General features: G+C 33.7%; 1 protein-coding gene across 1 annotated transcript in view; it reads right to left on the minus strand.

The window, feature by feature from the left end:
* The window catches only part of dlp (glypican dally-like), a 79,598-nt gene that overhangs the window by 36,002 nt on the left and 25,458 nt on the right, over window positions 1–18,138 (minus strand). Inside the window, exons 2-3 of the mRNA XM_089592343.1 lie at window positions 14,227–14,475; window positions 14,000–14,168 (exon numbers count right to left, since the gene is read on the minus strand). Coding sequence (XP_089448469.1) covers window positions 14,000–14,168; window positions 14,227–14,475 — 418 coding nt within the window. The remainder of the gene's footprint in view (window positions 1–13,999; window positions 14,169–14,226; window positions 14,476–18,138) is intronic.

Consider the following 18,138-nt stretch of genomic DNA (forward strand, 5'->3'; position numbering starts at 1 on the left):
AAAATGCGGTAGACTAGAAATTTGAAATAGAAACGTGCAATTCTAAATAAAAATAATTGAAAACGGTTTTGGCTTACTTTCCGAAAAAAACAGTGCCAAACCATATACCAAAAACAACTGTTCGGCTATTGCACCCAAAATTACAATTAATTTCAGACGATATAACGCGTAACAACATTTTGAGTAATATAATAATTTATGTTTATACCATAAGATTCCAAAAACGTGGACTACCACATGCACATCTACTAATTATTTAACATTTTGACAATAAAATAATCACTTCTAAATACATAAATAGTATGATATCTTCTTAGATTAGTGCAAATAATAAAAAACTTACAAAATTATTCGTTTAACATATGCTACATGTTTACTACATCCTCAATAATGCAATGAATAAGCTTCTTGAGAACTAGTGAAAAAAATTAACCTGTCACTCCATAGCACTATACCTTACAGGTAGTATGTAAATCTGCTAACAATTATATATATATATATAGATAAAAAAATTATTAAGAGAGAGGTGTAATGTGGTTGAAGAGAGCTAGAACAAATATTGCAGCAATCCTGAGATCTTATGGAGCAAAATAGTTGAAGCGGCCACCGTCGACAAAAGTTCTCTACATTCTCATAAAAATATGTGTTAAAGTAACAAGTAGCGCCAAATCACATACATATAGCAAATACAGTTATTGGCTCATTAAGTTGGGTGTAGGGGTAAGGCGGGGCTACACAAAATTATAACCAAATCAAAATAAGGCCTCATTTATAGTAAGTGCAGCAACCAAAAGCAGCTGAAAGCAAAAGTCGGCAAAGTCTAGGCAAAGGTAGGCAATCAGCACCACAAGCTGTTGCTAACGTGTTCTTACTTTTGGTTCACGTTCCTAGCAAATGCTATCCCTTGTTGATACTACTTTGTATACCTATACACAAAAGAGGAACACCTAGCAGCATAAACAAAAAGTTAGGAAACGTAAGCAATAGCCTGTGGCGCTCATTGCAGACCTCAATCTAACCTTTCCCTACTTTTACCGACCTTTGCCGTTGGATGCTGCACTCACTTTAAATGGGGCCTAAGCTATGAACTAATGAAATTTAACCTCATTCAGACAGGGGCTTATAAAAATCGAGCGGGAAGCTGAGGAAGAGGTGGAGGGGGTAGAGGGAAGGGCTAAACAAAAATTTAACTCAATAAAAATAACGTAAAAACTATTAGAACTTTCCCTTTTCTAGAGAAGAGGGGGGGTGAGAAGGGGCCTAGGAGGGGTGGAGGGGGGTTATGTAGAATGACACTCCAAAATCACTATATAGTATAAGAATATACATATATATATATATGGGGCATTCTTTTTAATATTTACCCCCCCTGCTGTCCAAAAATGGAAGCAGCTAAAAAATTATAATAAATCACTATTTTGTAGCTTAAAGCCTGTAGCTTACGATAATGAGTGGCTTTTTCTGAAAATAAAAAATGGCGGCTGATGGTATGACTCCGACTGTCGATGAAGACCGCAAAAAACGTTAAAATAAGCAAATATCTTGAAATCTTATCATATTGCAAGCCAAAAAAATGTGTAAATATGTTTTTTTTTTGGTTGTTTTAGTAAAGTTAAGCATATGCGTTTTAGTATCAGGTCACACTTTGGTTCTAACCTCAAAAAACAGCTGTAAATCGTATTTTTTTGTTAAAATATTTCATGTAGCCATCGAGATAAGTACAAAAATATTTCTTTTATACAAATTACCTTAAATAAACCTTAATTTAATGAGTTTATTAGTCTGTGACAAAACAAAATCTGTCCGTAACCTATATAAACAGTCATTAACGTCTATTTTGCTAGTATAAACTTTAATTATCGTACTAAGATGAGTCACACTATGGATTTCGTATGAGATCAACTGTGGAAATTTAAACAGTAAGAATTTTAACAAGACACAATAAAAAATAATACTTATTCAATATTGTAAACCCGTACTCTAGAGATCCTTCAAGCTTTCCTACAGGATCTTTTGGAATTTGTACTAGAGTAAAGTTTTCTTAACTCAAAAATGATAACATTGTTAATTGTAACTTGATATAAACAATAATCAATTTATAAAAATGTTAAATTTCCAATAGGATTAAATTGCTATTAAAATCAAAGTACTATATTTCAATTTAATGAAAGTACTTATTTGTGCTCATTAGATACTACAATATTTACTTAATACATGTTTTCTATGCATACATTATTTAATTTTATTTTTTTTACTCCGGGTTACCACGACAGCCTACTTGGCCTAGTCGCGGGGGCCACCCACTCACCACCTATGTGTGGGGTGTATTGCCACACCCATCTCTAAACCTTTTTTCTCGCATCCTACCTAAATCCATGGGCACAGTGTGAGTTTCTCCCGTGGAACACCTTGCCAATTAAGCTGACACTCTCTGCACCGATGGTGCATCGGGTCCACTCACCACTGTGTAGTCTTTCCCCAGAGAAGACTGCATTATTCCAGGACGTCTAGTCCTCGCCAGTTAAGCCAGTGCTCTCTGCCGAAGCATCGGATCCAGGCTAATTAGCATCCCCGGAGAAGCCCCGTATTTCAGGGGCCACTCCTCGCCGGTAAGGCCTGCGATCCCTGCCCGACGCCTGGCATCGGGTCCGCTAATCCCTACATATAGCCCTAACACTGTTTCGCATTCACCCAGGCCCAAAAACTTGCGGGGCAATGAAAAAACTCTGGAATTACTCTGAAGGAAAATTCCACGGAAAAATCCGCCCCAAAACAGTCGGGGTTACACAGGAACTTTTCTCGATGAAAACAGTTTTTGAAAAAATCTGCATTCACAGGGAATCGAACCCACGACCCCTAGAACTGCGTTGTATCAGTAACAAGCACGCTTACCACTGAGCCAACGCCGCTCCTTGCATAAACAATTTAATCATTTACTAAAAACAATAGGGCTTGATCAAGAAATCATTTATATTAAGTATTACGACTTTAGAATTTATTCATCGTGATTTATTATTTAATCTCATTCATCGCCCTAAAGTAAGTAACATAAGTTACACAATAAGTTTTTTATGTGATTCACAGTATAAATATAAACTTAAATTAATTTTATGATTACGCGTTGCAACGTTTCTCTCTCAATTTGCTACTAATTTCAATAAACTTGACATAGGCTTATTTATCATAGTATCAGCTTATAACGAGCAAAATGTTTTTTTTATTATTTAAGGAATAAATAGCTGTACGATAAAAAATTAATGAAGTTGGTAAGGTAGAAACTTTAGATAATATGTTTAATGCTTTAAGATTGTAAGATAATTCATAAATTATAGGGAATTTGTTAACTATTTTTTGTCTACGATATCTACAAATCGCTAATTCCAAATTTAAATCAAGGAAAAGCTGAATTTTGCATTAAATAAGGCTTTATTGTATTTTAACTCAGTATAATCTAATACGATTATATCATACAATCTTTTTATTTTTTAATGAAAATTCAATACCGCCAATCTCATTTGAAAATCTTTTCATAAGTAGATTTCCATTTTGCAATAATTTAAACGGGTGATTTTTCAGTATTTCTGGTATAGGAACAGCTGCATCAAATCTTTTTTTTAAACATCTCGTGGACTTATCATGTTCAATTGTACTAAAATAAAATATTTCAATATTTTTAAAATGATTTTTCGACCATTTAAATAAAGATTCGGGCTTGAGTATTGCTTCTGTCGGCTTAGCCGTTAGGCTAGCTCGATAAGCCTCTCTTTTGAATGTGGCTTCAATTCCATCATACGCACTTTTCCCGTGACCAGTTGTAGTATAGTGCCATTCTGCTCGAACACCAAAGTCGTGCTCATGATTGACGAGATTTGAAATCTGATATTTGTTCTTGAAGTGTTGTTTCGCACCACTTGTAATAAAAATTATCTTTTTAACATTTTTCACTAGTTTTTTAATTTCAGGAATTAGTTGCTTTTGTACAGTGAATACTGCAGCACTGCCGTGTCTTGTACTACCTGATAAAAAAACTCAACTTTTGTGTCTTATTTGGTCACTCTCTTTGAAATAACATATAATGGGAAAAATTGTGCACTGTGCATTATTAAAGTGAAACGCTTGCAAAGCATCTTGCAAAACATAGAAGTAATTTTCTGAGAAATCAAACATAATAACTACTTCGTAATTAGAAATATTACTTTTAATATGTTTTATATATTCTGACTGCATTTTAGTAATAAATGAGTGCGGCTTGAGTACTTGTAATTTATAACACAGATCGTCGATAAATTCACTAACATCAGATGTCACAGTCAGCAATGTCGCTCTGTCTGTTGCTGTCCATGTACTATATTGTATTTGCTCCAGACCAAAGTTTCTAAAGGCCTCAGTCGACATATCTGATAACTGTGTAATATTTGGATAACTTTGACAATCATTTAAATAACATGAGTTTGTTGGATTTTTGCAAACAATCAAACTTAAAAGATCCTTGTAATTTTCAATCGGTTTTTCAAAATTTTTCGTCATGTTTACTATATCTATTGCATCTAATTGAAGCTTTACATTCTGATGTATAGTGCAAACACACATGGAGTTCCACTTGCTCCTGGTAAAATGCAATGTTTGGGTCGCAGTTTTGCAAAAGCACTAAAACTAATTGAAACATCGGGATGTGCCTCTTTTAATAAATTAAACAGTTCTTTTAGGCCAAACATTACAAGACGTTTCTGAAAATGAGTACGTTTGTCATAAATTCTAACTGATACAACATCTTTCATTCCAGGCATAGTTCTACTAATGGAATCCTGATTAAAAACATTATTTATAGTCATCATGTGAGTATCTGATATACGTTTTCGTACTGATGTGATTGTTTCACCAAAAATCCTTCCACTTTTTTTAAGTTCTTTAGCTTTTCTTGCTAAATATTTTGTTGCATCGAAAACTTTTACTATTTTGTTGATACTCCAGGACTCTGGGCATAAAGTGAGAATTCGAACTTTCAATTGATCGGTACTTATTAATCCTGAAAATTTATTTTTTAGCTCTTGAAATAGTTCTCCTGCTTCTTGAAGAAAAAGCTTTGAACATCATCCACATTTTTACAATAGTCGTAAGAATTGTTAAGATCGATTTCTGTTGTATCATCACTGTCTATGTCTGCATTTGCACGAATAGTATCAATTGATCTATCACTTGCACGTTTTAATGAACGCCCCAATCGACAATTATTACATACATGACTATCGTTTGGCAGATTGGGCTTTTTTTCAAATAAATCTAATGAAATTATTCTTAAGTTTGAGCCCTTATGTGGCTGTACTCCTTCATCTGCGTATGGATTTCTGAATCGATCACGATGAATCTTATCTGCCATTGTCAAAATCTGGAATTTTTACTTTGTATCAAAAAGTGTCGGAGGTCTAATGGAAAATGAAAGACTGTATCGTAATATCAGCTATGGACAACATTTTTAGGTATCACCCTCTTCTCCTCCAGTGGATTGTTTTAATTAGTTGTAAGAAAATTTATAAGAATCAATAAATATTAGAAACAGTCAACAAATCTATAAGATGCAGATCGAAGTCAAATCAGAAATTTAAATATTAAAAAAATATTTGAACTTATCAAAAACACAAGTAAATGATTCTATTTAGAGGACGTTTTTATCAAAATTTAATTATTGCAATACCTAATTCTAATTGTAAATATTAGGATAACCTCAAAGTAAATAAAAATTTTAGGGTACAACAAAAAGGTAAGCAATGCAGAACATATATTTTTCTTGTATGTTTTACTCCAAATAACTATTCGCGTAATAGCTGACAGCTTATCTTCAGGCTTCTCTTCAAGTTACACAGTGCTTGCTACTTAAGTATACAGTAAATCAATGTATGTATATAAAACGGCTATACTTAAGCGATAATCATGGGATAATTTACCGCATTTTTATCAAATCGGGCCTGTAGATTTACATGTACAATCAAAATATACTTACAACAAACAGCACTTGTAAAAATATATAATTCTGTCGAATATATACTGGTTGAGAAAAGTTTGTGAACATAAACAATATATATAACACACGTGAGTTCTTGATTATCGGCGTTCTTTCATTTAGCTGGCTTGTTTGTAGTTAGCGTGGTGTCAGTTGAGGTACGTGGTTAGTAAATACTAAAAAATTTTTCTCATTTAGAAAATAATACATACTCTAGAGAGGTAATACTTAATATAAGGAAATTGTTAATTAAGTCCTATAGTTTTAAATGAATGATTAAATAATGTATATTTAGAAGCTATGTATTGAGTTAATATTTTAGAATCTGATGAACACAAATGAGTACTTTAATTAAATTAAATTTAGTACTTTGACTTTAATTGCAATAGAATACTATTGGAAATTGAATTCCTATATTAATCAAGTATTGTTCATATTAAGTTGAAATTAACCATGCAGCAATTTTTGAGTTAAGGGAACTTTTCTCTAGTCCATATACCAAAAGATCCTGCAGGAAAACTCGCAGGATCTCTTGAGGAAGGGTGTATAATATTTTATTAGTATTATATAATAATGTGTATGGTTGAAATTCTCACTGGCTAAATTTTTACAGTTCATCTCGCACAAAATTTATTGTGTCACTTATCTTAGAACGATAAATAAAGTTTATGAGGGTATATCGCAAAAAGCTCATCCATCAGATGGCGCAACGATGTCTAAACGATTCACGTCGACTAGGGTACCTATATACACGATGGTGTTATATGTCGTCTATATATAGCACCATCTTATATATGGACACACTAGTTCACGTGAATCACTCAGGCGCGCCATCTGATGGATGAGCTTATTGCGATATGCCCTCATACTAGCAAAATAGACGTTAATGACTGTTTATTTAGGTTACGGACAGATTTTGTTTTGTCACAGACTGATGACCTTATTAAATTAAGGTTTATTTGAGGTAATTCGCATAAAAGAAATATTTTTGTACTTATCTCGATGGCTACATGAAATATTTTAACAAAAAAATACGATTTACAGCTGTTTTTTGAGGTAAGAACCAAAATGTGACCTTATACTAAAACGCATACGCTTAACTTTACTAAAACAACCAAAAACAAACATATTTACACATTTTTTTGGATTGCAATATGATAAGATTTCAAGATATTTGCTTATTTTAACATTTTTTGCGGTCTTCATCGACAGTCAGAGTCATACCATCAGCCACCATTTTTTATTTTCAAAAAGAGCCACTCATTATCGTAAACTACAGGCTTTAAGCTACAAAATTGTGATTTATTATAATTTTTTAGCTGCTTCCATTTTTAGACAGCAGGGGGGTAAATATTAAAAAGAATGCCCCATATATATATTACTTGCACCCAGTTTAATAGTATGAAAGCGTCTTATAGTACCCACCTTACCACTAACGCAGTATTGAACCATCTCCACCACTGGATCTAGGGAAGCAACTAAAGGGGACACAGAACTACTCTTGTAACTACTTTTTTCGTATTCTAGTTCATGCATAACCAACTGGTTATTAAATTGGATTGTTTGAATCTGGGATCTGATGTACAAATCACCTATAAAAGAAATGGTTGTTTAATTCCATAAAACCATTTGGAAATAGACTTAGAAGCTCTTTCTTCTAAGTCTTTTTAAAGTTTAGTTACTGAACTTATCAATTCAATTCTTTGCATACAATTTACAATTGAAATTACTAAGCAGCTCGTTCGGTACGAGTCTCTACTGTTTTCTGTGATTGCATCTTTTTTTAATGTCAATACTGGTCTAATTTCTTCTACGATAGTGAATTTATTGATGTTTGGAATATTGATAGGATTAATGAGTTCTAGTTCTATACAACGCTGTAACATATCTGTTATTTGTTGTCAAGCAAGTGTTTTATTCTGTCAAGCATTATCTTACTAATATATGAAGCGAAATCGCTAAAACTGTTGTAATCGCTAACTGCAAAAACTACTGTACCGATTTTGCTGAAATTTTGCATACCAATTCTTAACACTTCCTACATCGTTTTAGGAAAGTTTTTATTTTAAAAAATTTAATAAAAATATGTAATAAATTAGCTCAAAGTTTTGCAAAAACACGCCAGCTTTTAACGTTAGTTCAGTGGGATCTACTAGGTGGCGTCGACATAAAATCGAAGCTACCTGCGACAAAATTAAATTAGTGTGGTTATAATACGCCAAAGGGTCTCCAAAACTTCTGCCGTCGTTTACTGGCAAGTCTCCAAGCTGCATCAAGAATGTAAATGATACATGTTCTAACCAATAACGTCTCCGGTAGAATACCAGGAGACGTGTTTAGACAGAGCACAATCTGCTCCAACACTTCAGAAATATGAGGCTGTACCACAATCTGGCCTGGTGCCGTCAGGGAATTTTGTGCCACAAATGTAAGCCAGGAAAGACGGCCCTGCAGAGTACGGGCAGCCACAACGGCTTCCTTCTCAGAAGTCGTCTCAACGGTATATCCACAGAGAAGGTATTCTCTAGGCTAACTTTCTCGACCAACGATGAGCGGTTGGTTATCCAAAAAACCTGAAGACGAGATATTCTTTGGTCAGCGGTGTACCTCCCTCCATCACGGTCTCCGTGCACAGAGACTCCGAGGGTAAGACTCAAGCTACCTGTAGCTGGCTCTCCATCATCAAGAATAAATATCAGGAATAACTGGAAATTTTACCACTGGCCCTTTTCAGGGCCAATATAAGTATTTACTTTCACTATTTTACCATCAATCTTATCTGTTCTTTTAAGGGCCACCTAAGTTTTTACTACCTTTCCAATAAAAGCAATTAACTACCATTTTCGAAAACGTTATTCATCGACTAAAAGACTATGTAAAGTCGTCCACTATTAAACAAAGTCAGTCTTTCACTGACAGACGTCACGAGCGGAGTTGTTCGTCGCAAGGCTGGGAACCCCAGTGACGACCCTATATTACCCTCTCAACTCTAAGCATTACACCAGGAATCACCGATCCTCTCTAAGATCTGCGCTGGGCAAACCTAACGGCTAAGAAGGAAAAAAACTTAAGCCAATAAGAGTCTCCAACTGGCAAGCATCACAAACCCATCTCTCCATCTTAGATCATTAAAACAACTGAGTCTGAAAAAGGTGCTTTAGACACCAACGTCTTTGACGTTATACAAAGAGACGTTGGGAAAGAGCACTACAACTAGCTCCAAAGCTTCGGACTTTGTGATTTTTCTTCCGATTAGTCTGAAGCTTCAATAGCAGGCCAGAGAAGATCGCCCTGAGGTATTCAGATAGTCACAATTGCTGTAAACTTCAGTCAAGAAAGAAATTACTTAATAAGCTCACCAGTATTTTTAGGGTAATCGGACGTCGAACTACATTGCCAACAAATGTATTAGAACTCAACAATGTTAACAGAAAACAGCCTTTAGGGGTCACAAAAGTCTTAAGCATGCCAAAAGTCGAAAGAGGGTGAATTGGAACAAAAACTTTAAATGAATCTAATGAATACAATTTCAGGCATTAAGAAACTGCCACGGAAAATTTATCGAGGTTGGAACAGTAGCGTTAAAATCGACAAATAAAAAATCCATTATGCGAGAGATCAGCTTTTTATTGTACCCTTACAGTAATTTTTTAAATCTTTAAGGATCTAAATTCAGATTTTTAAATAAGTACAAAATGTATTTGTATTTTTGTGGCAATGAAGAATGTAAAGATTAAGCTTCAGAACTTTGTTGCTCTAGTAATAAAGTTGTGGGATACAAGAAAAAATTTTTGTTTTCAAAACATATTTTTTGGGAGTTTAAAATCTTAACTTACTAAATGGAACACCGTAGTGTGCTGACATGTAATGTGAAACGTTTTCAGTTAGAAATTTTACATCTATTCTTGACACTTCTCGAAACTAAAAACTTCTTGTTAAAAACATATTTGTTCGCACTCCATACAGTTTATTTGGTCAAATAATAAGCTGTGAAAATTAAAAAAAAAAATATTTTTGCTGAAAGGTACCGTGAATTCCTTATGCCATAAAACAATCCTTGGCTCTAAGGAGCCGTTAATTTCCAGTTTATCTCGTATAATTTGCAAAAAGGGCTATTTTTTCAATCTGTTAAGCGACTTTTGGTATGGTTAAGACTTTTGTGAGCCTTAAAGGGTGTTTTTTGTCAACTTTGTTAAGTTCTAACATATTTGTTGGCAAGGTAGTTCGATGTCTAATGGCCCTAAAGAGAATTGGTGAGTTTCCTAAGTCAACTCTTTTTTTACTCATGTTTCCAGCAAACGCGACTGCTTCGATACCTCAGGCTGATCTTCTCTAGCTAGTTGTAGAGATCTTTTCCAACGGCTACTGGTATAACGTCAAAGACGTCGGTGTCTAAAGCACCTTTTTCTTGCAGACTCAGTTGTTTTGGTAACTAAGGTGGGGAGATTGGTTCGTGATGCTTGCTCGTTGGAGACTGTCGCGTTGGCTAAAATTTTTTTTTTTTATATCTGTTAGGTTCTTCCAGCGCAGACCTTGGAGAGGATCAGTGATTCGTGGTTAAATGCTAAGAGTCCAGAGGGTAGTATAGGGTCATCGGTCTTCGGGGTTCACAGCCTTACGACGAACAACTGCACTCATGAGGACTGCCAGTGAATGACTGACTTGGTTTAATAGTGGCCGTCTTTAGTTAACATAGCCTTTTAGTCGACGAATTGCTTCCGGAAATGGTAGTAAAAATGTATTCGTTGGCAAGGTAGTTGAAACTTAGGTGACTCTCAAAAAAACCATTGAGATTGATTATTTAGTAGGGAACATAAGTACTTATAATGGTCCTGAAAAGGGCCAGTGGTGAAACATCCAGATACTAATTATTATTATTCTTGATGATGAAGAGCTGGCTGCACGTAGCTGGACTCCTACCCTCGAAGTCTCTGTGTATTCAGACCGTGATGGAGGGAGGTACACCGCTGTTCAAAGAATATCTCGTCTTCAGGTTATTTTTTGGATAACCAACCGCTCATCGTAGGTCGGGAAAGTTAGCCTAGAGAATACCTTCTCTGTGGATATGCCGTTGAGGCGACTTCTGAGAAGGAAGCCGTTGTGGCTGCCCGTACTCCGCAGGGCTGTCTTTCCTGGCTTGTATTTGTAGTATAAAATTCTCTGACGACACCAGGATGAATGGTGGAACGGCCGTATGATTCTTAAGTGTTAGAGTAGGTTGTGCTCTGGATAAATACGTCTCATGGTATTTCACTGGAGACGGTATCCGTTAGAATGTTTTTTTATTGGTGGCATTTACCAATCCTGGAGGTTTAGGATGGAAGTAGACCTAGGTCACTGGCCCATTAAAGAAATCTGTTGTTGGTAACCGGGATATCCAGCTGCACAACTTACATCAACTGTTTCGATCCAGGTCGATGTACTGCCGGTTGACGACTGCGAAAGTTTTAGGGACGCTCCGGCATATTATAACCACACTTATTCAATCCTGTTGCAGGAAGCTTTGATTTTATGTCGACGCCACCTAGTGGATCGTACTGAACTAACGTGAAAATCTGGCGTATTTTTGCAAAACTTCGAGCTCATTTCTTGCTATGGTCATTAAATTTTTTAAGATTAAAACTAAACTAAAACTATTAAAGAAGTGTCAAGAACTGGTATGCAAAATTTCAGCAAAATCGGTTCAGTAGATTTCGCGGTTAGCGATTACAACAGTTTTAGCAAATTTGCTTTATATATTAGTAAGATAATTTATCGAGTAATTATTTCAAATTTCTTTAATAAATTATTGTTGGAGATACTTGCACTGTATGGCTCATCGTTAAAGCATTTTCGTTTTCAAGGAAACGCTCAGGTTGGAAGTTTTATAAGACTGACGTTCTCTATGAACTGGGCAAAGACTAACTGAAAGTTGAATTAATTGACAAGTGGGATGAAGTTTGGTCAGTTGACAAAGGAGACTATGTCTTATGGGCAGAAGCTCATTGTAAACACTGTGTTCACTGATTTACGTGATGAAAGTAACTAATAAACGCGTTAAAAAGTAACTAAAAAACCTATAATACAGAAAAAATGTATTAAAATCATGGAGCACTTCATTATATTGCCGTTAGAAAAATTGTAGGAAAATAAATGTGGTTTGCTGAATCTTTGCTTTGAAAAAAAATAACATTGTATTCCAGAAATACAGTTAAAATTTTACTTTATTTTAATGTTACTAGCTTAATTTAGTGCAGATACTTTTAAACCTCTACATCGATTTGTCTCAATGAAAGCAGCCGGATTATTATGTGTCTAGGTAAATTTTATTTTTCCTAAAATTTGTTGTCTTCATACAATATGCTTGAAAATAAAATGTGCCACTTACATAGACTTCTAAGCCATACATAAGTTCATTTCAAAATGCTTTCTAGGCTGTAACGGAAATCGTTGTTTCTGATATTAAAACGTGCTGGCAAGATAAATAAAATTTAGAACAATAAGAGCAAGATGTGATAATTAAAAGCTTATTAACATAGTAATATTTTTGCGACAATTTTCTAAGAGAAAAAAATTTTTTTTTTATTGCTGAATAGTCCTAAGGCAAATTCGGATCGGAATAAAATAAAACGAGTGCATATAAAAATGGTTTAGTACTCTGACAGCAACGAATTTAAAAAATCAACTAATTATGATTTTTTCTAATTTTCAGCTAACTAAGTCTTGGGCTAACAAAAAAGGTGTAACATTTGTATTAGATTAAGAAATTAATTTATTCACATACTTATACGAGTTTTATACGGAGTGAGGACATGAAAGTTATTATGAAGTATGCATAAATTTATCAAAAATCACTTTTTTATATGCTTTTTACAATTTTAATATGCATGTATTACGTCTTAATTAGTAAGTCAGTTCATTTGTCGGAGTAGAATCCAGCAAACGAATCTTTAACTATTTCCATGCATTATCGAGTATAATTAATACACTGTGTAACATGCCGTTTGTATTCACTTTAACGATGCAGTGGTTAATACTATGTGGCAATTGACTAATATTTTTTTTATAAGAATCTTCTAGATAGAAAGTTACAGTAAGTAAAATAAATATTTTCGCAGTGTCATTGTCAAAAGTATTGAACGAGTTATAGTCATGAGTATTATTATGACAAACTATAAATAAAGATAACAAATTTTAAAGCTTTAATTAGAGTTCTGTCACATGAGCGGAGAGTGCGAGAGAGAGAGAGGGAGAGAGAGAGAGAGAGATTTGACTGAACGGCCATGAATCTACTATGTACGGAATTTTAACATTAACTGCTGTGAATATTAATGAATAACTATCTGTACAGTTTCCTAGTCAATTAAAATCTTCTACGTACACCTTCCTAAGTGCTTCTTTCCACGTTTTTATTCACAACTTCTGAGTTAATTTATACACGACAATACTGCTCTCTTAAGCTTGTAAAGCACATAAAATAAGGAAATGAAAGAAATCAGAATATTCAGTAAAGTGAGCAATAAATTTTCTCGAAAATTATTTGTATGGTAACACAAAAAATACTCAGATTTAAATCTTAGTGAATATAGGATACAATACTTGGACTACAGTAAATATATTAAGATAACTTAAATAAATTACACTTTCTTTATAAAAAAAATTCACTGCCACTAAAAAAACTACGTTAGTTATGATGGTTAAATATAAAAAATTTAATTTTTATTAGATTATAAGTTATAGCATAACAAATAATTTATTATAGTTTACTGAAAAATTACCATGTACAAAAAAAACTGAATAGTTTATGGTTAAATAAATAAAAGGCGCGATATATAATTATGTTTATTTTGATTTTAACCGTTATTCTTCAGCTAGCTAATAGTTAGATAACTATTCCTTTTTTAGGTACAACAGTACAACTTTTTAATAACTATTTTGGAGTTAGTTCAAAAACATAGGCAAATTAATTCTTGCTTAAAATTTGATAAAGAGTTTATATTAAAACGGTTTGTATAACCTTACCTACGAATTGATTCCAGTCAGAATCTAGTGCAGCGTGTTGTGTTAGACAACCTTTCATTACATTTTCACACATATTATTGCAAGCAAGTACTTTTTCGTTAATACCGCTGCATGATGGACATAACGTCATTCGCGTGAGAGCAGCAGAACACTCATCTGTAGCTTTCAGCTAGAAGAGATATTGTAAGTTATTCGTTAATTATTTAACAGTTATTATTACGTTCTACCTGTTGCATTTTTTTTAATACTTCTGACGAAACCTGAAGAGCTTGACTAAAGGCTCTAGTAGCTATAAATGAGCGCTTTATTTGTACTCCTAGTTTTTGAGGAATATCACCAAATGGTTTCATTTCCTTCATATGCTGGCCCACACATTCAAGGTACTTATTATCAAATCTGTACTGACTATTCAAAACAGTAAACATTTTTTGATAAAGAGTGTTAAAGAATGTATTCATAACTTCATCTAAATTTCCCTGAAAGTAAAAAATAACTTTATTGTTCACAAATTTTTATCATTGTACAAGGTACTACATAAAAATGCAGAAATATTATCAAAAAATCTATGAACTAAGGGTTTTCTATTCATGCAAGCATTTGATTGCATCATAATACATTTTAGTCAAAAATTCAATAAAAAAATCTTTAAAAACGTTAAGTTGCGGAAGCGTATTTTGTTAAAAAACCACTACATTTGTTTTTAGTTACAAATGTCAGAGAAACAAAATAAAATGTATGAATTTGTAAAGATTCCAAGTATTTGTCAGTAAGGGATTAAATAACTAGTAATTTGCACACTTTGCTTGAGTATTTACAACACTGCGAAAAAACTATAGGAGATACAAAGGAAATACTCAAAAAAATCTTGAGTATTAAATTATATTATCATTAAATCTAATAATAACGTTCGAATTTTTCAAATTACGGTAAGAATTTGTTTAAGACCTTAAGTATACATTAGCACTTACGTCAAGCGTAGTAACGATGTTACTATATGTTTAGCCTTTCTAAATCGCTACGCACACACACACACACACACACAGAAGTTGAATTTATATAATCGACAATGAACTCAAGGTCCTACAACGTCGAGGCATAGTGCAATATATATATATATATATATATATAGAGAGATAGAGTTCACATTCATGCGGACTCCGCACGCTATCAATAAATTTCGGTGTTCCAATTTTTCAATTTTCCTGGCTCACCAATGAGTATATTCGAACTTCCCAAAATAAAAACTAAGATGCCGTAACGCTACATAATGTCCCGTATCTTTTCAAAACGTTCGGTTACTTACTCTGAAGATGGTGAATTCAAATAAAATTATTTTGTACGTAATATAAGTGCAGGGGCAAAGTTTAATTCAAATGTAATTCAATTTTTTCTTGAATTTATGAGAGCCTGTCACTCTCTATTTTTTTTGCTAAGAGCCCATAAATTATCTCGTAATGCTTCGTATCTTTGTTTAATGTTGGATGGTCAACACGGATAGTAAATTGCACGAACATTAATGGTATGACTTAATAGAAATGTCATAATTAAATCACATTTTTAATAACAGCGCCTGTATCGCTTTAAAATTTTATATAAGCCTGTAGCACTCTTACTTTTTTTACATGAAATAAGTCATCGTAAAAACTATTCTAGTAAAGATCCAGCGGGACCCAAAAATTATTAGTTTATTTCGGATAAAAATACATACGTGTATAGGCATTTGTTTATTTTAGCCTTTGAAATATGCTGGATCACGTAAAAGGTTCCATACAAATTTTCGCAACAAATATTTAACAGTTTATTACTAAAAGAAAGTATCTTATATAATTATAAATATCTGCCTACTAAGTAATAGTTGTAATAAATAAATCTAGCAGCAGCAGCTATATATATATATGTGGGGCTTCACCCCTGCATGATCTGCGCACTATCCTCCTGGTTAGGTTATAACTCTAATTTTTTTCAAAATAAACTTTAGGCTGATATTTTGTAAAGCCTTTAAAAGTGATAGAATTAATTGTTAGTAGGCAAAAAAATATGGTCCAGTAGGTTTGACACAATTTGGAAGACTACGGCATTTAAAAAAAATACTGGACATAGATGTTTTATGATGGGGAATGATTACTAGGCTGATTTTAAGGTAATATGAAGAACAGGCTGCTAATTCTCAATAAAAGTGGTAAAGTTTATGTAGATAGAGAGATGTGCCCTTGACTTTTTTTGGTGAGCTTTAGTATTCCTTCTAGTGTCCCCCTTTTTTAAATGAGCTGTGGATCCTGTACGTGTCAATAAATGTTTCTAAAATTTATTAATCAAGCACTCCTCGTTTTCTTCAAACTGTAGCTTACGTGCTGTCGTGGGTTAAAGAATATTACAATACATTGTACATCTTTTATGTTTAAGGGTAGGAATATATTTATAAAGATTTAATAGTACTTAATTTATTTATTTATTTATTATTATTTTTATTTTTAAGTCTTACTTGTAGTTTCAATTTTTATATTTAAAAATTGGACAAGTATTATGTTGTTTAGTTAATACTGCTGCTGTCTCCACTCGCTAATTGTAGTTGAGTTATACTGATATAAATAAGCATACGAAAACAACAAAATTACTTGTATAATTATCAGTACAGGTTGGGAGTGCGTTTACATTTTCGGAAAAAAGCAACATTCAAAAAGAGGTGATTCCAGCGCCCTCTTAATTAGGTAATTTACTGATAGCGTTTTTACTTAAAAAACGTACTTATTCACCAAAAAAACTCTTTGTGGAAGAATTAGCATAAATTATGTATGTATAATATTTCCCCTCGTGCGCTCCGGGAGACATCTTACTGCATAAGATCAATGTCAACTGTAATCAACTTTTTAATTTAATGTAATCTTAGTAATTAATACCATATGCATGAGATTAAACTATCTATGTGTTGCTCTAATTTAATATTATGACAAACAAAACCTTCTGTAATATGTAATCAAACAGTTTTGATAGATCAACAACTGTAGCGTTTACCCTTATACAAAGCCACCTCGAATAAAGAAAAGCAAAAATCAGCGTTTCCAACGTGATTTTTAACAGAAAAATATTTCAATACAAAAAAAAATTGAAATAGATATTAGAGAATCTTAAAACACTGTATTTGTAAAAAGCGAGACAACTTATTGAAAGTCTTAATGAATCTGGTAAAACTAAGAAAGTCATAACAAAAAAGGGAGCGGAGTGGAAGGTGGGGGGGAGCAGGGGAAAGTAAAACCTTATTTTAAACTCTTACAACTACATAAAAGTCACTAAAACCGTTGTAATCACTAACCGCGAAAATGACTCAACCGATTTTGATAAAATTTTGCAGACTGATTCTTAATGATTCCAAGATGGTTTAAGCGTAGTTTTTTTTTTTTTTTTTTGAGAACAATAGCGATAAATAAGCTTAAAGTAATGCTAAAATAAGCTAGCTTTGCGCCCTAGTTTAGTAGGATCCGCTAGTTAGCGTCAAAGCAAAATTAAAGCCACCCGCAATCAAAGATAGTGAAGAGTAGTTGTAAGATGCCACATCGAGTTGTCAATTATCGTACTCGTATATCGGCAGTACACCAAGAACAAAGTCGTTAGTCCAGCAGCTGGGCATTCCAGCTACCAATGACATTTTTTTTTTTTATGGACAAGCGAAATAAATCGGTTTTTACCCCAGATTGCCAAAACAACCGAATGCTACGAAAAAAACGAAAAAATGGGCTTCAGAAGGTCGACGCCTCCGGGAAATACCAGAAGACGTATCTAGCCAACGCACATCCAGCTCCAACGCTTTAGAGTTTTGTGGCTATACAACCATTTGGCTTGGAGCCGTCAGAGAATTTTCAATTTTTAATGCAAGCCAGGGAAGACAGCCCTGGAAAGTACGAGCAGCCACAACGGCCTCCTTCTTAATGGTCGTCCAAACGGCATACCTAAAGATAAGGTATTCTCCAGGCACACTTTCCTGACTCACGATGACTGGTTGATTATCCGGGGAACGACCTAAAGACGAGATATTCTCTGGTCAGCGGCATACCTCTCTTCCAGTACGGTCTCTGTACATTAAGACTCCAAGGATAAGAGTCAAACTACCCACAGCTGGCTTTCCATAATTAAGAATAATAAAT

The sequence above is a fragment of the Copidosoma floridanum genome, unplaced genomic scaffold (genome assembly GCF_036245765.1).
Source record: "Copidosoma floridanum isolate Cflo_tuat_1 unplaced genomic scaffold, Cflo_Japanese_pri ptg000016l, whole genome shotgun sequence".
NCBI lineage: Eukaryota > Metazoa > Arthropoda > Insecta > Hymenoptera > Encyrtidae > Copidosoma > Copidosoma floridanum.